The sequence below is a fragment of the Mobula hypostoma genome, chromosome 20, assembly GCF_963921235.1.
Source record: "Mobula hypostoma chromosome 20, sMobHyp1.1, whole genome shotgun sequence".
Taxonomy (NCBI): Eukaryota; Metazoa; Chordata; class Chondrichthyes; order Myliobatiformes; family Myliobatidae; genus Mobula; species Mobula hypostoma.
Window position 1 is genome coordinate 55,943,776 of NC_086116.1, and position 24,265 is coordinate 55,968,040.

At 41.3% G+C, this 24,265-nt stretch overlaps 1 protein-coding gene across 1 annotated transcript in view; it reads right to left on the reverse strand.

The window, feature by feature from the left end:
* Positions 1–843: 843 nt before the first annotated feature.
* The window catches only part of snd1 (staphylococcal nuclease and tudor domain containing 1), a 952,477-nt gene continuing 929,055 nt past the window's right edge, over positions 844–24,265 (reverse strand). The window contains exons 23-24 of the mRNA XM_063072967.1: positions 5,131–5,175; positions 844–2,438 (exon numbers count right to left, since the gene is read on the reverse strand). Coding sequence (XP_062929037.1) covers positions 2,373–2,438; positions 5,131–5,175 — 111 coding nt within the window. The 3' untranslated portion in view covers positions 844–2,372. The remainder of the gene's footprint in view (positions 2,439–5,130; positions 5,176–24,265) is intronic.

Consider the following 24,265-nt stretch of genomic DNA (forward strand, 5'->3'; position numbering starts at 1 on the left):
TCCCTAAATCCTGAAATTTATACCCCCTTCAATTATTGATCTAACTCACTTTGGAATTGATTGAATCTGTATCCACCACTTTTAAAGGCACTGCATTCCAAAATGGAAAAATTGATTTTATCAACAACGGTATTAAGTGGTTCTTAGCAATAATTCAGTCACTAATACCTAGTTTTTGCTCAGCAAGGGCCCCTTGACTCTTCCTAGTCTTAGATTAAGCGTTGATAAAAGAACTAAAATGCAGAGATGAGGTGGGACTTTGTCATCAGGGTCACATTTAATCTAATTATTTCTGTTCTAGGATAATAATACTGACATTGGTCAGGACAGCATCACCCAAGCCATGAATAAGTTCTATACATATTGGCTCTCAATGAGACCAAATAATTGAAATCAAGCCATGGGCTTTGTGCTTGATACTGCACTGGACAGTACAGTTAAAACCTGGCTTGCCAGAGAAGGAGAGGCTGCAATTTGTCAAATGTCTGTTTTCAATGTCATTATGTATGATTACTTATAAATTAATACTATGGAATATCTAACAGTTACCAGCCACCTTTATTAATAGCAGCACATTATGAAATTCAATCTCAGATCATGTTTTTATTCTACTCATAAACACAAGAGACTCTGCAGATGCTGGAAAATCCAGAGTAACACATATAAAATGCTGGAGGAACTCAGCAGGTCAGGTAGCGCTTATGCAAAGGAATAAAGAGTGGGTGTTTCAGGCTGAGACCTTTCATCAGGACTGAAATATTAACTCTTTATTTCTTCCTGACCTGCTGAGTTCCTCCAACATTTTGCATATGCTATTATTCTCCTGTTGTTCTATTTCCACACTGCATATACTAGCTGCAGCAATCTTTTAAATGTTACCTACATGTTATAAGTGGGGACTTGTAATCCAATTTCCATGCATCCAGTGATCACCTAGCAGTGATGAAGGCCTGCATCCATTGCTTCGCATATAACAAACCTTAGACCCTTTGTGTGATGCATTCGTAGAACAGGAGGGAGCTACCCAGGTGGCCATGCTCAAACTACGCCAGTTGGGTGACATATGCCCAAGCGGCCTGAGCAGGGCGTCCATCTGGTCAGGTCACTCCATATTGGACAGCCTGTTCAATTGACCTGTTGATGGCAATGAGGTCCCTGCTAGATCATCCTTGGCATTTATCTGCATCAATTTTGCACTAACAATAATGAAGAAATCATGGCATTAAGGATATTCCATGTTGCCAATGCTACTTTTATTGAGACTTTAAGCATTAAATATAATGACAAGAGACAACATCAGGTTAAGGGATGAAGCGCAGGGAGGAAGAATAAATCATAAACCTAGCTAAGAGTTACAAATGAAAATTACTTGCAATCATGTCACAAGCAAAACAAAAATCAAAGAGAAAGAGCAACACAGCATTCTAATGTACATTACACTGCATCAGCTATTTGTGCCCACACGTTCTGCTCAAAATAAGCTACTGATTGCTAAGCAGACGGGGCAAGTACCTTAGAAAGGACTCTTGTCGGCACCATGTATCAGATTTATATATGGTCCAATCTTGAGCAGACACAGGATTCTAACACGTTGCAGTTTGGCTAATATTTTAAGACATGAATAAGATTAACTCAGGTGCTTCCAAGGCTAATTAATTTTTGAGGTGGGACGAGGGGAGCTCCATATGCAACAAAATCCTAAGCCTGCTATTATAAACAGGCTCAACATAAAGTTACCGAAGAAAGTAATTCCCCTTTGTTGAACATAACAAATAAAATTTCTAAAAAGCATCAAAAAAACAATGCAGTATGTACGGTTCGCAAATTAGAATCCTTTACAAGTTACACAGGCAATTCCACTTCAAGACTCAATCTATCCTGACCTAGAATATTTGTTTGAGTTTTTTCTTGAATTACCTTCCATTGTGCTGCCACGTACAGCTGTCAGCAAACAAACTGTGAAACCGAATTTTGTTTGGGATTGCCTTAGCTTCCAATGTTTTATCCAAGTTTAGACTTTTCAAAGAAATAACAGGAATAAAAAGAAATCACCAAATGAAAGGTCTATTCTGTAATTCATAAAGAATTTAAAGGAGAAAGAACGAATTTCAGGGCAAAGCAGGGAATACGTTTCCAGTTCATTTTACAGACTAAGGTCAGCATCCAATCATGATTAGTATCTCCCCCTAACACTGCCAACTGTTCATTTGAAGTTGTCGGGGACAAGTGCAATGAGATTCCAAATGCCTGAGAGGAGGAAATGGAAAGTAGCAAGTCTCTCTTTTACTGGATCAGTTGGGGACTGGGAGACAGTATGACAGAGAAAAGGCAGAGGGGAAATTACGATGTTGTCTTCTTCACATGTGGATTCTTCAGCGTCTGTAACCAAATTCATCAGCGTCATCAGCTCGAAAGTCACCATAACGCCAGAGGTTCAGCTGTGAAGAGAAGAGGTTATCAGTGAAAAAAGTAATAAATATAGACAAGCAAAACAGGGGAAGTGTTTCAACAATGACGCACTATGCACATTGCTAGAAGGAGCAGTAGCTAGGGGAAGCAAACAGGAAAAACAGATAAAGCTGAAAGGAGAGAGAGCACATGCGGGAGGCAACGAAAGAGGGGGAGGGAGAGTGAGAAAGGAGGCGGGAGAGTGAGGGGGAGATGGGAGGGGGTGAGGAAGGCAGAGAGAAAGAGATGGAGGAGAGGTGGAAGGGGGAGGGGGTGGGGAGATGGGTGACGAGAAGAGGAGAGGCAGGGAGAGTGGGATAGTGGGAGAGGGGGAGGGAGATAGGGAGATGGGGAGAGGGAGAGAGAGGTAGGGGAGAGGTGGAAGGGGAGGGGTGGGGGAAGATGGGGAGGGGGAGAGGTGGAAGAGGGGGAGTGGGGTTGGGGTGAAATGGAGAGGGGAGGGGAGAGAGGGAGGGAGAAAGGGAGGGAGAGGGGGAGGGAGAGGGAGAGGGGGAGGGAGAGGGGGAGGGAGAGGGGGAGGGAGAAAGGAGTGGGGAGAGTGAGAGTGAAAGAAAGAGGGAGATGGGAAAGGGGAGAGGGTGAGAGATGGGAGAGGGTGGGAGGTGGGAGAGGGAAGAAGGTGAGAGAGGGAAGAGGGTGGGAGATGGGAGAGGATGGGAGAGGGTGGGAGAGGGAAGAGGGTGGGAGAGGGAAGAGGGTGGGAGAGGGAAGAAGGTGGGAGAGGGAAGAGGGTGGGAGAGGGAAGAGGGTGAGAGATGGGAGAGGGTGAGAGATGGGAGAGGGTGGGAGATGGGAGAGGGTGGGAGATGGAAGAGGGTGGGAGATGGAAGAGGGTGGGAGATGGGAGCACAAGAAGTAGTGGGGTAAGGAGAGAGCAAAGAAGGGAGCCATTGGAGAGAAGTGGAGGGGGGAGAGAGGAAGATGGGAAGCAGATGTGAAGGGGGAGAGAAGGGGTTGGTAGGAGAGAAGGAGGGAGAGGGGAAGTTGAGGTGAGAGGGGAGGGAGAGGGTGGGGAGAGGATGGCAGGAGGCGGGGAAGGGAGAGGAGAGGTGATGGGAGAGGTAAGGGTGAGGGGAGAGAGGAGGGGAAAGGGAAGGGGAGAGGAGAGGGGAAGGGGAAAGGGGAGAGGAGGAAAAGGGGAAAGGAGGGGGAGGGGGAGAGGAAGGGGAGAGGAGGGGGAGGGGGAAGGGGAAGAGGAGGGGGAAGGGGAGGGGGAAGAGGAGGGGGAAGAGGAGGGGGAAGGGGAGAGGGGAAGGGGAGGGGGAAGGGGAGAGGGGAAGGGGAGGGGGAAGGGGAGGGGGGAAGGGGAAGGGGAGAGGGGGGAAGGGGAGAGGGGGGAAGGGGGAAGGGGAGAGGAGGGGAAGGGGAGAGGAGGGAAGGGGAGAGGAGGGAAGGGGGTGGGATAGGATAGGAGGTCACAGGGAGTTGTACAGAGAGTGTGTTCAGGGAGGGAAAGTTTTGGGTCAGAGCGGGAGAGGAAAAGAAGGAACGGATGACTTAGGGTTGTTTGGTGTGGAAATTGTAATCATAAAGGGCAGCATTCTATCATTTGTAAGTGTAACACGTGTAGCATGGGACTGTTGCTGATCGTAACTAGCAGGTTATGTGAACTCAGGAAGGACAAAGAAGCTGATTTGAATGAAAAGTAAACAGGTAATAAAAGTAAATAGATATTTGGAATGTACGGGTATTGTGGAATAGGGAAGAGGTTGTTGTTGAGTGACTCACCGAGCTGGCTTGTTACCTTGCAGACGTTTCATTACCCAGCTAGGCAACGTCATCAGTGCAACTTGGAATCAAATGTTGGTGGTCTCCATTGTTTGTCTTTTATGTGTCCTGTGATTAGTCTGTGTGTGTGTGTGTGTGTGTGTGTGTGTGTGTGTGTGTGTGTATGTGCCATTTCTATTGGCTACCGATTATGTAATCCACGACTGGTGCAACACACACACACACAAACAGACTAATCACAGGACACATAAAAGACGAACAATGGAGATCAGCAACATTTCATTTGAAGTTGCACTGATGAAGTTGCCTAGCTGGGTAACAACTGCAAGCTAACAAACTAGCTCAGTGACCACTTAAACAACAACATCCTCAACTCGAGCTACAAATCTTTTCCAACATCTTAAAAGTGAAGAGGTCAAGAAGACATTATGAGTTTCAAGGAGGGATACAAGTAACTCAAGTTTCTTACAGGTACCGTTTATCGGCTTACCTATGGTTTCAAAAAAGCTGTAGCGAAGATGTATGTGTTTGATGTTATTTTGGTTCAATGTAAACAAGAATGACCTACTTCCATCAGCGGAGAGATGGTAATGAGGAACATGAATTGAAATTAATGAGTTGAGTACAATGAGAACTCTCAATGGCTGGAATTCTTAGTCTGAAATTGTGGTGCTGGTAGAAACCCTCACCAGATTTTAAATACATCTTTAAGTTCTCCCAAAGAGTTTCCTTAGACTACAGACCAAGTTCTGGGTGAGGGATTAAACTGAAGTCCATTTTTGGGTAGCATGAACATGACAGAATGAACACTCTCCTTCTCTGCCGTTAGCTCGTATGTTTTGAAGGTCGGATAAATATGCAACCTGAAAATTAATCCACTGAATCGATGGAGGGTGGAGTGGGAGGATATATGTTACTCCGTACTGCACTTACCCTGGCAGATTTGGCAGCTTCTTGGGCATTCAGATATTCTGTAACCTGTGCAAGAGAAAATAAACATTAGGTTAAACTGTAGGAAATGCGACATTGTCAATGATCCCTCCAACTGTCCAAAAACCCCTTTGACCCGCTGCAATCAGCCTGAAAATACTATAGCATTAGAACAAGTACTGTTAAGACGGCAAACAGCTTCGTCCCCCAGGCTGTAAGACCACCGAACTCCCTGGCACCACCCAGGTCTCATCGCAAATGAAGCACCAGAAGTGTTACACTGTTTACTTTTTATCCTTATTATTTATTAATTTACTGGTGCTAATAATATTTATGTGTTATATATTTGAGCTTTATGTACCATGTTGTGTACCTTGGCACAGAGGAACATTGTTTTATTTGGCGGTAAGGATGAATGACAATAAATTGAACTTGAATTTGATTTTAAAAAAAGCAGAATTTTGAAGATGATGTAAATCAAACAAAAACACTTTAAACATTCAAGCGGCAGCTTTGGACAGGAAAGCTTTTAATACTTCCAGTCATAGGTATCACTAAACTGGTAAAAATTGGTGATAAAATAAGATTTAAAGTGCAAACAGAGGTAGAGGAGCTGGGAATAAGGGTAAATAATGACAGAAGAGATTAATTGACAAAACAGTGATGGTCCAAGGCAACATGGGACAGAACTAAACAATAGTTTAGGATGAGCAGTAGATGGGAGAATAGAATCATTGTCTGAAACCATTGGTCAAATTCAGAATGATATGTTCAAAGTTTAAAAGAAGAGATTCTATTCCTTAAGTTTAAACTTGTTTCATTGGAACAGTGTCAGAGGTCAAGGACAGAAACTCGTGTCTGCATGCTGACTAATTAGGTGACTGCTTTGTAGAGTTCTTCACTAACTTACACCACCTGCCTCTACAGATGTTACTCACCCAGTGAGTTCTTTGGCATTCTACTTTAATTGCTGCCTGGCCTGGCAAAGTTCATTTGGATGATGGGGTAACTTTTGTCCAGTTAGCATTAACCACAACTTTTTACCAATCATTGTTATTCCTTCTATCAGTTAATCTCCTGCACTCTGCACATCCATGTGCCTTTTCTCTCCTATGTCTGCATCCAATTCTTCTCTACATTCTAAATCTGTTGATATACTTTAACACATAAACCTTTACTAGAAAGGTGTGTTGCCTATTCTACCACAAACAGGAGCCCAGGGGAACTCAAGAGGTAGAATAGGTCTTACACAAGCAAATATATACTCAGCACCCACTTTATTTGATACAGGAGTGGAACCCAGTGTGGCCTTCTACTGCTGTCACCCATCCAGTTCAAGGTTCGATCTGTCATACATTCAGAGATGCTTTGCTGCACAGCACTGCTATAATGGTTGGTTATTTGACTGACTGTCACCTTCTTGTCAGCTTGAACCAGTTTGGCCATTCTCCTCTGGATTTTTTCATTTACATGGTGTTTCACCCGACAGAACTGCTGCTCATCGATGTTTTTTTTCATTTTTCACATCATTCTCTATAAACTCTAGTGAGTGTTTTGCGTGAAAATCCCAGGAGGTCAGCAATTACTGAGATACACAAACCACCTAGTCCGGTGACAACAATCACTCCATGGTCAAAGTCACTTAGATCACATTTCCTTTCCATTCTGATGTTTAGTCTGAACAACTGAATCTTTTGACCATACCTGCATGCTTTTATACACCAAGTTGCACCATGTTTGGCTGATTAGATATTTGCATTTGTGGGCAGGTGTATGGGTGTACATAAAAGTGGCCACTGAGTTATGCAACTTACCTTTCTGACAAGCGACTTTTCGTCAGAAGCTGATATATGAGGAAAGATCATCCATCTGAAACATTAACTTTTTCTCTCTCTACTGAAGTTGTTTGACCATTGAAATATATGGAAATCCCTTTCAGAACTTCAGAATGTGTGAAAGAACATTATAGGCAATAACTTTTCTTTTGTGCAGGACAGTGCAGAACCAACTTTTCATATTATGATGTGATTAATGGATAATTAATTGTTTTGGTTTTCATGCCACAAAAACCCTATGGACAAATACACTACCCATAGGGTCACCATGAGTCAACAACAGCTTGATGGCACTCAACAACATCAATTGTTTTGTAGGATTTTTTAAGAGATGGTTATTGTTCCGGATGCTGGGAAATCTCCTCTTTGAATTAATAGCATAGGATCTTCTGTGTGCACCCCAGAGAGAGCATTAATTGCAGTATTTGTGTCTGTTTTTTTTTCTCTTGCTCGCTGTTTTTCAAATGAGTGGCTTGCTAGGTCACTTCAGAGCTGACCTAAATGCAAGCTCAAACAGAAAGCAAAAAAAAGTCAGGCTCCATTAAGTACATTTATGAAGCAGTTAAATTTTATAGCAACACTCCAGATGTTGTGATAATTTTTCCTCTTATTCCAACCATATCTATAGACTTCAATTTCACAACTTCTGGTGAGATTTGAGGTCTCTAATTCTATGCTATTGTTATTACAAAGGAAAAGGAACGAGGTAAATCAAAGGTCTTAAGGTGGATAAGGCACCTGAACCAGATGGGCTACATCCCAGAGTCCTGAGAGAGGTTGCTAAAGAGATAACGGATGCATTGGTCATGATCTTTCAAGAATCACTTGAATGGGCATAAACATAGCAGATGAAACACAGTGCTGATAAATGTTATGATAATGCATTTTGGTAAAAGGAACAATAGTGCAGATTATCTAAATGGGAAGAGAATTCAAACATCAAAGGAGCAGAGGGACTTAAGAGTCCTCATACAAGACTCCCAGAAGATTAATTTACAGGTTGAGTCTGTGGTAAAGAAGGCAAACATACTGTTGGCATTTATTTCAAGGGGAATAGAATATAAAAGTGAAGAGATTAATGCTGATGCCTTAAAAGACACTAGTCAGGCTGCACTTGAAAATATTGTCAACAGTTGGGTTCCATACTCAGAAAGGATGTGTTGTCATTGGAGAAAGTTCAGAGGAGATTCATCAGGATGATCCCAGGAATAAAAGAATTAACATATGAGGAACGTTTCACAAACAAGAGAAAATCTGCAGATGCTGGAAATCCAAGCAACACACACAAAATTCGAGACAAACTTCAGCAGACCAGGGAGCATCCACGGAAAAGAGTGCAGTCGACAGTCCTGTCGAAGAGTTTCGGCCTGAAATGTCAATCGTACTCTTTTTCATAGATGCTGCCTGGCCTGCTGAGTTCCTCAACATTTTGTGTCTGTTGTTATAAGGGACGTTTGGCAGCTTTCGGCCGACGGGAAATTAGAAGAATGTGGGTGGGGGGGGCGGGCAGGGGATCTCATTGAAACCTACTGAATGTTGAAAGGACCAGATAAGGTGGCTGTGGATGTTTCCTTCGGCGGGGGTATCACCAACTAGTGGGCACAGCCTCAAAATTGAGGGGTGACCTTTTAGAACAGAAATAAGGAGGAATTCTCTTAGCCAGAGAGTCGTGAATCTGTGGAATACCCTGCCACAGAATGTGGTGGAGGTGAAGCCTGTGGGTATATTTAAAGCAGAAGTTGATAGTTTCCTGATTCGTCAGGGCATCAAAGGATACGGCGAGAAGGCAGGTGTATAAGTTTGAGTAGGATCTGGGATCAGCCATGATACAATGGTGAAACAGACTTGATGGGCTGAATGGCTTAATTCTGCTCCTATGTCTTATGGTGTTATGAATTTGGGTATGAAATTTAATTAGACTGAGATGTGCTTGTCATTGGCCTAGTCTATGTCTAGGATAACTGTTAACCCTCCCATCTCTGGAAACCTAAGCACAAAACTGGACATAATTCAGAAGTAAACTGAACAAATGAGATATTAAACTACTTGGGTTCTTTAGAGTACACATAGAAAATCCCATGCCATTAATGCAAAACAGAAAGGAGGTATTTTCCAGCATCCATGCCAATATTCATAACTAGCCACAATCACATTTCTGTCTCAATGATCATTCTGTGTGGGGAATGCTTCCTACTGTCCTGCACTACAAACAAAAGTAATTGGCTATAATATGCTATGGCACATTCTGAAGTTATGAAAGGTGTTACAAAAATGAGAGGTTTTCATTTATTTAAGTGGTTGAACAGCCTGGCAACACAAATGTGCAATCAGAGCTGATGCACAAAGAGTAGTTGTTAAGATGAGGCACTGCAAAACTGGTCTCCAAGCAAAGAGACAAGAACTTCTGTAAGGCTTTGCTCTCTCAAGTGCAATTGGATTCAATATTTGAACATAAATTTTAAAAGGCTGGTATTACTAACTGTGATTATATTTGAAATAAGGAAATGTGTTTGCTTAGTGACCAACACTGGAAATCAAATATGTTATATTTGATATTCTATGAGGAAGGATCTTGGATACAGAAAATCAGGCATTAGAATGACAAAAAAATTATGTTTAGTCACAACTATATTGTAAATTAATACAAATACTAAGTGGGTAGATGAAGAGAGGCAAGACTGTTTAAGATCTCTGCAGATACTATGGAAGGCAAGTTGGTAAGGAGGGAACATAAGGAATGCTGGTTTGGAAGAGATTTCCAAAAGCTGCTGTTCCTTTATATGTACAGAGAGGTTTTGGAAAACTAAACAATGTGACACCTATGTTCAAAAACTGTTTAAGAATATGCCAACAACTACAAGCTGATAAATTTAATCTCAGTAGTGGAGAGAATCTTTTAGAAATAACAATCAGGGATAAAGAAGTAGAAAAGAATACACAATGATTTATTGGAATTGTTCAAGGCCTGCAAGATTTCAGTTGCAAGGTTTGACTGGAGAATCTAGGGTTATTCTTGGAGCAAAATATGACAGATTATTTGACAGAGGTGTTCAAGATAATGCCAAGTTCAGATAGGGTAGAGAAGCTGTTTATATTAGTGGATAGCTCAAGGGCTAAAGGGCAGAGATTTAAAATAATGTGAAAAAGATAGCACAGAAAAAATACATTATAGAGTCAACAAAGGAGGCAGGATATTTTAAATCCTGTTTTATGTCAGCTAGTAATCTCTCAGTGAAGAATCCTCTGGGAAAGAATGATGACAGTATAATAGAGGTTGATAACAATGTATAAAAGCCAGAAACTAGAACCTTAAAATTAAATAAAGCCAATTATATAGGTATAAGGTGAAGCTGACTAGGGCAGATTGCCGAATTAGATTACAAGGTAAAGTAGTAGATAAGCAAACATTTAAAATCTGTACTTCGTAACTCCCAATAAGCAAACATTCTATTCAACATATACCTCCAAAGAAATATAATCCAGCTGTGGCTAACGAAAGCAATTAAGAAAGTTGCCCAAAAAAACATAAACAAAAAGATAGCAGGAATTTAAAAATCAATACCAGTTTATAAATGTGATTTGGTGGGGGAGTTAATGTAATATTAGAGTGAACTAGCAAATATAATAAACTTCCTACAGGTATGCAAAACTCTTGTTCACAATTGTAATTACCTTGTTGCAAAGCCCACAACAGACCACATCCCTAAAAATCAGTGTCAAGACAGTAAATCTGAGCCACTGCCCCAACACATTTCTCAACCTTCCTCACTGCAATGCTGTTCCTCACCTTCAACCAGCTTCTCACAAGGGTGGAGCTAATTTACATGACAACCCACATTATGTCCACTGCAGAACTAAGTTCACCTCAACCTTAGATTTATGCTGCAGATGATGATTTCTCTGGGCACATTCAGATGCTGAGCGATTTGTACACTGAAGAAGATGAAAGAACAAGCCTGACTGTCAATTTCCAGGAAACAGAAGCCCTCTATCAAACTGCCCCTGCTGTACAACACTGTAATCATCTCCACCTCCCTCTCCCACTGGCAGTAAGACACTGGAAAATGTGGACCACTTTACAATTTTGGGAACTCCCCTCAAAAGAGGCACACATCAGTGATGAAAACCATTATTATCTTTAGTGTGCCAGCATAGGCTTTAACTGTTTGAGGAAAAGTGTGTTTGAAGATCAGGATCTCCAAGTCAGCACATTGAAGACTCAGTGTCACAGAGCAGCTATAATCTCTGCCCTTCTGAGACAATGAACGTTCCATAGCAGACAGGTTAAAGCAGTGAAGAGGGACCACCAATGATATATATACAAAACACGTCAGCTTTATCGGGTACGATAAAGAACAGCTCAGCACTGCAGCCTTAATTAAATTCAACCAATTTCAGTGAGCAGGTTACACCACATGTTCAATACTGCATTCCTAAACTGATACAAAATTCAAAACCTGTAGGATTTCTGCAGCAACTGGAAATCAGAGTGCTCAGCAGCAACTATGGAGGGGGAATAAACAGCTGAAGTTTCAGGCCATCTGCCTCCTTCCTTTCCAGTCCTGATGAAAGTTCTTGGCCCGAAACATCGACTGTATATTCCTCTCCATAGATGCTGCCTGACCTGCTGAGTTCCTACAATCTTCCAAGATAAACAAGGAAGCAATTCAAGCACGTTCTTAACGACTTATTTGCAAACATGTGAACATCAACTCATGGGAACTCTTCACATTGCCTGTACAAAACAATGGAATCGAGCATCTCTGATGCATTCTTAGAGGTCATGGAGATGTTCACAGTTAATAGTGGAAGAAAGAGATCATCTTGCAAGCCACCCATCCACCCTCCCTATCAAGGTTCTTCTGCTCCATCTCCCACCAAAGGATTTTCAGAAATGGAGTAGAAAAGTCACCTTGTCTCTCAATGTGCCCCTGAAGAAAAGGGATCAGGCTGGTAAAATCACCCTCAGTGTTCAAAGCAAGAATGGGAAATTGGGAAACAGAGCAAAGTTAGCAAGCATTCTTCACAAACATGAGAAAGTCTGCAGAAATCCAAAGCAACACACACAAAATGCTGAAGGAACTCGGCAGGTCAGGCAGCAACCATGGAAATTGATGTTCTGGGCTGAGACCCTCCTTCAGGACTGAGAATGAAGGGGAAGATGCCAGAATAAAAAGGTGGGGAAAGGGGAAAGAGACTAACTGAAAGGTGATAGGTGAAGCCAGATGGGTCGGAAAGGTTAAGGGATGAAGAAGAAAGAATGTGATAGGAGAGGAAGGTGGACCACAGGGGAGAGAGAAGGAGGAGAGGACCCGGGGGAAGTAATAGTTAGGTGAGAAGAAGTAAAAGGTTATAATGGGAAATACTCAAAGGGGAGGGGCGAATTTGTTTACCGGAAGGAGAAATCAATATTCATGCCATCAGGTTGGAAGGCACTCAGATGGAATATAAGGTGTTGCTCCTCTACCCAGAGAAGGCCTCAGCTTGGGGCAAGAGAATGCCATGAACCGACACGCCGGAACGGGAATGACAATCGGAATTACAGTGTTGCCATCAATAAGCTGAAAATGCATGGATCTCCTGAATGGACAGAGGCAATTAACAATGCACAACAGACTGAAATGAATATTAGACCATTGCTGCCACTTATGAAATTGCAATCCAATGAGGAACTTTTGAGAGAGTAAAGGAATGACAGCAAATCACAGTGAAAAAGTCTTAGACATTTGTATAGCAAAATAAAACTTGCTAATATTTTATATTAGACTACAAAATAAAGATTGGAATTAATATGTTGGGGTAGAAGGTGAAACATTTTAGCAATATTTTAACTTAACAAGCATTATATTTTGTACATTTACTTGAGAAAACTGGATTCCACACGTATGAATTTTTTTTAAGGACCAAAGAATTTTGCTTGGAACTAATTATAGCACAGGATGCTCTGAAAAGCTTATTTCTTCCATGCACCAGTTTCCAGAGTACTTTACTATGAATACTTGCAATATTCAAAGTTCACTGAATTTTGGTTCCAAAAGAGAAAGGTGTAAAGCCTGTGGAGACACACTGTATCGATTACAGAAACACTTAAGATTTCCTTGTTCAGCCATTTCCACAACGCTGATATTTTTGCCAGCTTTATAAATGCAAAATATGGGCCAATGTTTCCATACATTAGTTTTGCATCAAACAGGCCTCCATTACAGTATCTAATCATTATAGGATCCTTAAAACACATAATCACTCACTGTACTCTTTACTACTACTGAGATGTGTTCTGTTTACGTTACTGTTTCCTACAACTCCATCTTTACCTCTTCAAATTATTCTTGTTTCTCTATTCTTTATCCTTCCTATATATAACAACCTGAACTATTCTAAGTGAAGTATCAATGAATTACAGAGGAAAGACTAACTCTCAATTGTAGCTCAGTAATGACCTTTTAATGTTTCTCAATATCTCATTTAGTACTCATTAAAACATTGTTGTGAAGTTAATTTGGATCTCTTCTTCTCTGCACAGTATTTGCTTTCCTGGGTTAGAACACTACATCAGACATCCCACCCTGCAAAAGCTCATTTCAGGGAGGTAACACCATCAATTTGCAGGAGACTCCCGGAACATCTGGGAGAGGTGGGATGTCTTCAAGAGAGTAGCTCCTTAGCAGCTTGCCAGTTAGTTTAAATAACGTTAGCTATGCTAATGAACAAATGACACCTCAACTCACCTCAACGTGCCTTCTACAGTCTTAACCTACCATGGGCAATAGAAAAGTCACTGCTGCAAACTGTGCAGCGAGCAACACTGTCATTATTTTTGACCCCTATTAGGCAGGGGTACACTTTAGTGTAGTCTGGGGTGACATAGGTTTTATATTTTCTTTTTTTGGAACACTCTGCCATGGCGCTCTCTCTCTCTCACGCACTCTCTCTCTCTCTCTCTCGTGCACTCTCTCTCTCTCGTTCCATCTCAAAAAAATCAATTTCTGGGATATTGTATATAATTTGCAGGCATCAGGGAGCCACTATCAATATGCGGGAGACTCCTGGAACTTCCAGGAGAGGTGGGATTTCTGCTACATCCATTTAATCCTTTTATTTCACTGTGATGTCCAGGTTAAGTCATTGGCACAACCAAGAAAAAATTGCTTGAAGATGCTTCAATATATGTGCATTGTCCTAAATTGGTCAAAAAATATAAATCAGCTTAAGAATATCTTCTTGGCAGGGACTTATGTTTAAGGTCAACCTCACTGTGGCTTTAGGGGTTAGGAACTTGCAGTGTGCCCAAAGGAGTGTTTAAAACAATAATGAAGGTTGCACAATGAACAGATAATTACAACAATTGTTTCCATACAATGCTGAAACATTTAACAAGGCTGAAAATAAAGTAAGAAATTCTATTGTAGACATATTAAGAAGTTCATGTGCTAGATTGCATACAATTCTTCCTTCTTTATTCATCTTCTGTGACATGGCACTATTGGGTGAGGCCAGCATTACCCATTCCTAAATGCTTTTTAAGAAGGTGATGTGCTATTATCTCTCCAGTAAAAGTATTCTCACAGTGCTACCAAGTAGAAAGTTTAGGATTAAATCAGCTCCAGCAAAACATTAGTGACCTATGTCCAAGTCAAGCCAGAATGTGATTTAAAAGGTAACAAGGAGGTGGAGGTGCCACATCTTTATGATAATAGAGGTTAAGAGTATGGTGGGGCTGTTGAAGCAGCCTAGGCAAGTAATTTTAGTGTGCATCGCATGCAGTATGCACTGTAACCACTATGCCCTGGGGGTAGATAGAGCAGCACATGGAATATCAATTACTCAATCATACTCCTGACTTGCCATTTGTGAAAAGACTGTGTGATGCCAGGTGGTTGCAAGATAGGCCAGCTCAGGGAAGGTGTCAGACTTTTGGATCATTGGGGTCTCTTCAAAGTTTAAAGTACACTTTATTATCAGAGTATGTATACTTTATACAACATTGAGATTCGTCTCCTTACAGACAGCCTTGAAACAAAGAACCCCAATAGAAACCATTAAAAAGAAAAGACCTTTAAACGCCCATAAGACTATAAGGCATAGGAGCAGAATTAGGCCATCTGGCCCAGCGAGTCCACTCCGCCAGTCAATCATGGCTGATCCTTTTTTTTCTCCTCCTCAACCACAGTTCCCGGCCTTCTCCCATTTTGATGCCATGTCCAATCAAGAACCTATCAATCTCTGCCTTAAATACACCCAACAACCTGGCCTCCACAGCTGCACATGTCAACAAATTCCACAAATTCACCACCCTCTGGCTATAGAAATTTCTCTGCATCTCTGTTTTGAAAGGGCATTCCTCTATCTTGAGGCTGTGCCCACTTGTCCTAGACTCTCCCACCATGGGAAACATCCTTTCCACATCTACTCTGTCTAGGCCTTTCAACATTCGAAAGGTTTCAATAAGATCCCTCCTCATCCTTCTGAATTCCAGCGAGTACAGACCCACAGCCATCAAATGTTCCTCATATGATAACCCTTTCATTCCTGGAATCATCCTTGTGAAGCTCCTCTGGACCCTCTCCAATGGCGACACATCTTTTCTAACAACACACCCAAAATGCTGGTGGAACACAGCAGGCCAGGCAGCATCTATTGGAAGAGGTACAGTCAATGTTTCGGGCCAAGATGGGGGTGTAGTGGACATCGAAGAAGTCTATCAAAGCTTGTGGCAGGATTTGGATCAACTGGAAAAATGGGCTAAAATGGCAAACAGAATGTAACACAGACAAGTATGAGGTGTTGCACTTTGGTAGGGTCAGTCAGAGTAGATCTTACACAGTGAACAGGAGGGCACTGAGCAGTGCAGTACAGCAAAGGGATCTGGGCATACAGGTCCGAAATTCATTGAAACTGGAATCACAGGTAGATCGGGTCATAAGAAAAGCTTTTGGCACATTGGGGTATATATGTAGTAAATGCAAACAGGCTTTTTATACTGGATAGGTGGGACTACACCTAGAGGTTATGGGTTAAGGATGAGAGGTGAAAAAGTTTAAGGGGAAAATAAGGGGAAACTTCCTCACTCGAGGGTTGTGAGTGTGGAATGAGCTGCCAGAGCAAGTGGCGCATATGAGCTTGATTTCAATGTTTAAGAGAAGATTGGATAGGTACACGGCTGGCAGGGGGATGAAGAGCTATGATCTGGGCGCAGGTTGATGGGACCGGACAGTTTAAATGGTTCGGTACAGACCAGATGGGCCAAAGGGTCTGTTTTAGTGTTGCACTTTTCTCTGACTTTGTGACTCATAAGGCTCTTGTTAAAACAGTACTTATGTTGTTGATGTAGGTGAGTTTCTGGTCAAAAGTATTCTTCTCCTTGCCCTTCTTAAAAGGATGCGATGGTGGAGAATTCATTAGATTCACTCTTCAGTGAAATGGCCAATGATTCGCTGTGGCACAAGTATCAGTCCTGAATATTGTCTACCATCTGCTACATGAACCATTTCATTTGTTGCAAAGTTGCAAACAGAGTTGAACAATATTCAATCAGCAGTAAACGTCCCCACTTCTGAGCTGATGATGGAAGAAAGGTCACTGATGTGGCAGCTGAAGACAGAACTTGACCCTGAAGAACCCTTGCAACAATGCCCTGGGGCTGGGATAATATCAAGATCCTTGATGACCATAATCATCTTCCTTCATGTGAGATATGACAAGAAATGTTATCTCTCTTGATACCTATTCACTTTTGTTGTACCAGGCTTCCCTGATGCCACACTTGATCAAATGCTGCCAGGTATCTATTCTTCCCTCAGCTGTGGAAATCAGCTCTTGTGATCCACGTAAAACCAAAACTGGGCAAAACTCCTCAATACTGAAATCACACAGATAAGCTGGGTTCAAAACTATATCGTCTTCTTCAACCCTATTCTTCCAGCTATTTACCAGCTTCTCAGATCTGGCACTGGTACTTTATATATTTTATACTGAGATCTCTCTCTCTGGCTATCCATGCCATAGGATGATGATGGTTCCTTTCAGTCAGTTAGTGGGGTTTGACATCTGCGTCCTGGAGTGACTGTACAGGCCGATCCTTGACGGGCACTGCTTGCCACATACTTGGCAGGTGAGGCCTGGAGGGGCAGCGGGGTCAGAAGCTTTGTTGTGGCGCTTCTGTTGCCTCGTTCAGCTTGTTCTCAGCAGCGTCCACACCTTTTCTGATGGCGTCCCTCCACTGTGAGCGATCTTGAGCCAGATCCTCCCATGTTGATGGGGCAATGTCAGCTTTCTTGAGGCTCCTGTGCAGAACATCCCTGTATCGCAGTCACTGGCCTCCTCGTTTTTGGGTACTACTGGACAGTTGGCCGTACAAGATGTCCTTAGGCAGTCTTCCGTCAGGCATTCTGACAACATGTCCTGCGCAGCGCAGTTGGGCTGACATCCCCAAGGTTGAAACTGCTGGCGTTCCGGCTCGAGAGAGGACCTCGGTATTGGAGACCTTGTCTCACCAGGTGATCTTCATGAGAGAACGTAGGTGACACTACTGCAGTTGGTCAAGCTGGCGTAAATGTCTCTGATGTGGCACCATGTCTCACATCCATATAACAAGGTTGATATGACAACGGCCTTGTATACCTTGCACTTGATGGCCAAAATGATGTTCTGTGGCCAAACTCGATCTTTCAGCTGACCAAAGGCAAAGCAGGCTTTTCTAGTTCTTCATGCAATCTCTACATCCAGAGAAGCTGAGGTTGTTATTATGCTGCCCAGGTAGCAAAACTTGTTGACAGCATTGAGACGTGTCATCAATGAGGACAGTTGGTATATTGAGATACGTCTCCACCAAAGAAAGTGTAAGGCCCTCCTTCCTTTTGCTAGCCTGCAGGTCACCCTTGGGCAAGGTGCAACACCTGCTTAGCCCTCCCCCCCGATCAGAGTCACGTGAAGCCATGGCAGCAGGTGGTGATGGTCATATGAGCAGCTGGTACATATCACAAATTTTGGTTATTTGACCACCTCTTCTCTGAAGAGTATTGGTAAAAGCTGGGGTCACACATCTTGTAAAGTTACTGCTCAGAAGGCAATGGCAAACCAATTCTGAAGAAAAATTTGTGAAGAACAATCATGATCATGGAGACCATGATTGCCCACATCATATAACATGGCACATAATAATGATAATGATTATATATTTACCCACTTCCCTTAGGAAGTTTTAATATTAAAGATGCTATTCTTTAAAGCTGTATTGTATCTTCTTAGGAGTTGTGCTGTATTCAATGTGAATCCTTTAAAGAGGTTCCTCGTTGAAAGCTCATTACAGTCTTTTGAAATGGTCCTCTTACACGGAGTCTAAAAGACTGCTTTTGGAGTAGCAGACTATTCTCATAGTAAAGATCAAACTCCAAAGGTAGTATCATAAAGAGGCAGGGTGTGCTAATTATTCCAACCTACCCAGTTGCTTTAATCGAAATTTATAAATCAAAATTCTAAGCAGTGACTGCTGTGTAACATGAAATGCTGCAATACACCCTAGAGTCCTGCAGGCCTGCAGGGAGCAAGCAGTACGCTATTATCCTAACTCCTCTTTATACACCAATCTCCATAGAAACCATCCGCTCTTTCTGGGGTTCACAGAAGTAAAGCCTACTCATTGTGTATAATTGTTCACATTCTCTACACTTCTACTCCCAGTGGTAAGCATGTGAAACATGGTGATACACAGGATAACGGAAACATATATACCTGGAGCAAATTTAAACTGCAGAAACACGTTGCTAGGTTTGGGTGAAACCAGATGGGAGAGTGTATAGTGGATAGTTTTGGATGTGGTGTAGAGTAGGAATCAGGTAAATGGCAAAAAGGTGTAGTAATGAGTACTTTTCAAAGATCAGGATTGAATTAATAAGCAATTGCATTAGCAATCCAAATCAAGAATAAGAAAAACAGGGGAAGTAGAAACTCATCTTTCTTAAATCTTAACTCTCTTTCCCTCTCCACATATTGCACATGATCTGCTGAGCATTCTAATATTCTGTGTTTTATTTGAAAAAGGTGAGAGGGCAGGGAAATAATTAGTGCTACGGTACCATAGTGGTTAATGCAGTGCTATCACAAATCAGGGTGTCAGATTTCGGAGCTCAGGTCCAACGTCACCTGTAAGGAGTCTGTAATGTCTGGTTTCCTCTCATAGTCCAGACATACCAACTAGTTGGTTAATTGGTCATTGTAAATTGTCCCCTGATTAGGCTAGGGTTAAATTGTGGTGGGGTTGCTGGGCAGCATGACTTGAAAAACCTATTCCGTGCATTGTATCTCAATAAATAAATAACTGATTATTGCATGTAATAGCTTTTATTTATTTATATTTCTTCTGTTCTTGTCCCTGAATGACCATCCAGGGCAAAATGTACAACATAAATTGGTTCCTTTAAATCAGATCATTGACTAGACTAAAGCTATGAAGAACAAACTGAAAAACTTGATTACTATTTAAATCATAAATTATGAAAGGGAAGTAAGGATTAGGACTACAGCACATGGATACTACTGATAACCACAAATGAAGTAGGTACCTGCAGTTTAAGGAACTTCAGCTCAGAATTGATGAACTGGAGTCAGAGCTTTGGATAATTTGATGCATCGGGGAAGATGAGGTTAACTAGACAGATTCTTCCAGGAAGTTACCATACCCATTCGGTTAAGTACCGTGGATTTGTTTAGTGGTCAGGGACAAGGCAGCGTGAATATGGCTTAGACAGGTACGGGGATTCTGATGAAGCTTTCGTCCTTGCATTTGAGGCTCTTATGGCTTTTATAGACAAGAGCAAATTCTCCAGAGAGTTTGAACAAATTGACTGAAAACTATAGCACAGTGCTAGCACACAAACTGGGAGATTAAGAGGGCAGTAGGGGACAAAATAGTAAGGGGAAATAGACATTGTTCTCTGCAGCCACACAGATGAGTTCCAAAGCACTGTTTCCTGGCTAGTCCTTTTCTTTATACGCGTGCCTCGGGATGAAGAGGAACTAAACTCAGAAAGGAGAAAGACTCACCTCTGTTCCAATTAGCCATCAATATGTACAAGTGGAGCTTGGAAAAGTGGGTCTGCTGAGGAACCAAGAGCAACTTGAGTCTAAATCAAGAAGTATAACTATAGGTATGATCCATGTGCCTGAACCACATGTAAATTAGCAGAGTGTCATTAAGATTATTGATTGGAGTGAGAGAGAAAGAGTTCAACTCATGGGGCATTGGTGCTGGGGAAGAGAGCTGTTCTACAGGGCTAGGCTTCCCCTGAATTCAGCAAGGACCAGTGTCCTGAACATAAAATAATTTGGCCTCAAACTAAGTAAAGAGTTGAGGGTGGCCTTATCATAGTCATAGTCATACTTTATTGATCCCGGGGGAAGAGGGGAAATTTAGCATGTCAAAGAGAAAGGGTGTGGCAGAAGTTCAGGAACAAGAAGGGACTATGCATACCGATAGAGATGTACCTGAAACTGGAGCCAAGGTAAGGAAAAATGGTTACAAATGAAATTAAAGTCTCTTTATGTGAATGCACACAACATTCATAACAAGAAGGCCCGGACTAGAAGGGCTGAGATGGCCTGTTTCCGTGCTGTAATTGTTATATGGTTATATGGTTAAGAAGTTGAAAATGGTGTCATTTAAAATGTTGAGATACATGAATCTCAGGAATAAATAATTTTAAATCTAATGTTTTGTAATGGTAAAGGGTTAATAAATGATCTTGTAGTTTGAGATTCACGAGGATGATAGAACCTTCTATCAAAGTTAAACTGGTTTAGTTCAATCTGAAAATAGGGCCTGAAATATAAGCAATGTAAACTATAAATATATGAAGTAGAGTGGGATCTACATTGAGAAAAGCAATGGCTAATAACATTTAAAGCATTAATATGTGGTTTGCAACTAATATATATCCCTTTTAAAACACAAGTAACAAGATAATATTAGATCAAAGGGAAAAGCTTATCATGTACAGTACGCCTGAGGATTGAAAAAAATGTGGAAATCAGTAAAGGAGGATATTTATAAAGGAAAACAGAATATGAAAATAATCTGGTGAGAAACATGAAAACAGACTAAAAGCTTCCAGAGATATGTAAAAAGGAAAAGATTAGTAAAAATTAGCCCTTTACGGACTAGAACAAGAGAATGTGTATCAGGGAATTAAAAAATGGCAGAAAAATTAAACAAATGTTATGTGTCCATCCTCGGCCTACAGGGACGAGGTCCAGCACCTGGCCGCGTGGTGTGCTGACAACAACCTGGCCCTTAACACCAGAAGACCAAGGAGATCATTGTGGACTTCAGGCATGTTAGGAGCCACCCTCACATCCCCATCTACATCAACGGTGCTCTAGTGGAGCATGTATCAAGCCTCAAACTTCATGGTATCCATATTTCCAAGGATCTCACCTGGTCTCTGAACTCCTCCATCCTGATCAAAAAGGCATAACAACGCTTTTATTTCCTGCGGAGCATCAGGAAAGCTCACCTCTGTCCCAGGATACTGACGGACTTTTACCGCTGTACCATACTCACCAACTGCATCTCAGTGTGGTATGGCAATTGTCCCGTATTGGACTGCAAAGCACTCCAGTGTGTGGTGAAAACTGCCCAGCAGATTATCGGCACACAATTGCCCACCATTGAGAACATCTACCATAAACGCTGCCTGGACAGGGAGAAAAGCATTATCAAGGATGCATCTCACCTTAACCATGGACTTTTTACTCTCCTCCCATCTGGTAGGCGCTACAGGAACCTCCGCTCCCGCACCAGCAGGCATAGGAAGAGCTTCTTCCCTGAGGCTGTGACCCTGTTGAACCTCACATCACAGCGCTGATATTGTACTGTCTCAGTACTTTCATATTTGTGTGCTATAGCACTTACTTTTTATTCACTGTTATTTTGTAAATAACACTATCCTTTGCATTTCTGCTCAGATGCCAACTGCATTTCATTGGCTTTGTATCTGTACTCGGTACAATGACAATAAAGTTGAAGCTAATCTAATCTAATCTAATCTTTTAAAATGACAATACTTAAAACTGTCTGGAAATTGTCAATAGGTCAAGAGAGAATGAGGCGTTGAAAGAAATTAGGGGCAACAGAAATTTCTGATGATTAAACATAAAGGAAAAGATGAGTAGCTGTGTTAATACAGGATGAGATTGGTGTCATTATATAAAATTATTCAGTCCAGGCTGCCTATAGCCCTTCTAACAGTGGCTGCACTGCAGGACATAACATAAACTAAGAAATAATGAGGCTTACAAAACAAAAGGAATTCAATAATCGTGGATGAATTTATATACATAGGTTGCACAAAGCAAACTGGCAATGGTACTCTTCAGTTGGCTTCATGGAGCACATTCAGGACAGTAAACTGTGGAACCAATTAAGGAACAGGTTGTTTTATATTTGGTCATGTGTGATGTGACTGAATTAATGAGATGATATTGTGCAGAGTGATCATAACATAATACTATTTCACATTCTGCTGATTCTTAACCTTAATTCAAGGCAAAGAATTACCAATGGATAAAAACAAACTTGACTGAAGTTAGTTGGGAAACAGGCTCAAAGATAAAACAACAGATAAGCATTGACAGGTACTTAAGGGATCATTTCATTCTTCTTATTACAAAAAAGGAGAATTAATTATAAAAATAAGCAGGAAAAATATTAAAAACATGAAGACTTTTTAGAAGCTTTGAAAAACAAAATAGTTGCTTAACAACATTTTGGTTCTTTAAATAGCAGAGACTCTGACGTTTTGCATCTGGCTTCATGGAAGAATTTTCTGTAACCTTTTCAATAATGTGGAAGATAACGAGCAAAAAGGGAGGATAGATCTTAAAATAATTATTATCAATAATTGAAAAAGTATTAAGCAAACTTCAGGGACCAAAGACTGAGAAGTCCCTCTGATTGCATATTAGGATTTTCAGGTAAGTGTCTGCAGATATGTGTTGATTATGATCTTTGAAATTTCCCTAGATGCTGGAAAAATCCAAGGAGATTGGAAAATCATAAATGTAACAACACTTTTCAAGAAATGTGAGAGGCAGAAAGCAGGAAACTCTAGGCTAGCTACCAACTATTAGCACTGAAATGTAGCAGGTTGTCATCTAGAAAATCAGGGTACAATTATGCAGCATGAACACAGTTTTATGTAAATACAATGGTGTTTGAAAAAATTATTTGAACTCTTTGAAGACGTAACTGGCAGAGTGAAAAAAGGGGAATCAACAGCACTAGAGTATTTGAAAGCCATGAATATATTTCAAAAAGTGCCACTAAAAAGGTTACTACACTCTCAATGTCAGTAAGATGAAAGAGCTGATTTTGGAATTCAGCAAGGGTAAGACAAAGGAGCACATACCAATCCTCTTCGAGGGATCAGAAGTGGAGAGAATGAGCACCTTCAAGTTCCTGGGTGTCAAGATCTCTGAGGATCTAACCTGGTCCCAACATATTGATGCAGTTATAAAGAAGGCAAGACAGCAGCTATACTTTATTAGGAGTTTGAAGAGATTTGGCATGTCAACAAAGACACTCAAAAACTTCTATAGTTGTACCATGGAGAGTATACTGACAGGCTGCATCACTGCACAAGACCGAAAAAAGCTACAGAAGTTTGTAAATCTAGTCAGCTCCACCTTGGGCACTAGCCCGGGACGTCTTTAGGGAGTGGTGTCTCAGAAAGTCAGCGTCCATCATTAAGGACCTCCAGCACCCAGGGCATGCCCTTTTCTCACTGTTACCATCAGGTAGGAGATACAGAAGCCTGAAAGCACACACTCAGTGATTCAGGAACAGTTTCTTCCCCTCTGCCATCCGATTCCTAAATGGACATTGAAGCTTTGGACATTACCTCACTTTTTAAAAAATATATAGTACTTCTGTTTTTTTTGCACATTTAAAAAAATCTATTCAATATACATAATTGATTTACTTGTTTATTTATTATTATGTTTTATTTTATTTATTATTTTTTCTCTCTCTCTGCTAGATTATGTATTGCATTGAACTGCTGCTGCAAAGTTAACAAATTTCACATCACATGCCGGTGATAATAAACCTGATTCTGATTCTGAAGAGCAGAGTTCAGAAGTTAGGTAATCTATTAGTACAAACTGAAAATGATTGAATAACAGGAAATACAATGTGAATAAGCAGGTCATTTTCAAGCTGGTAAACTGCAACTAGTGCCACAGAGATCAGTGTTGTGCCATTTAAGAACTTGAATGAAGGGGCAAAGTACATTATACGTAACACGGCT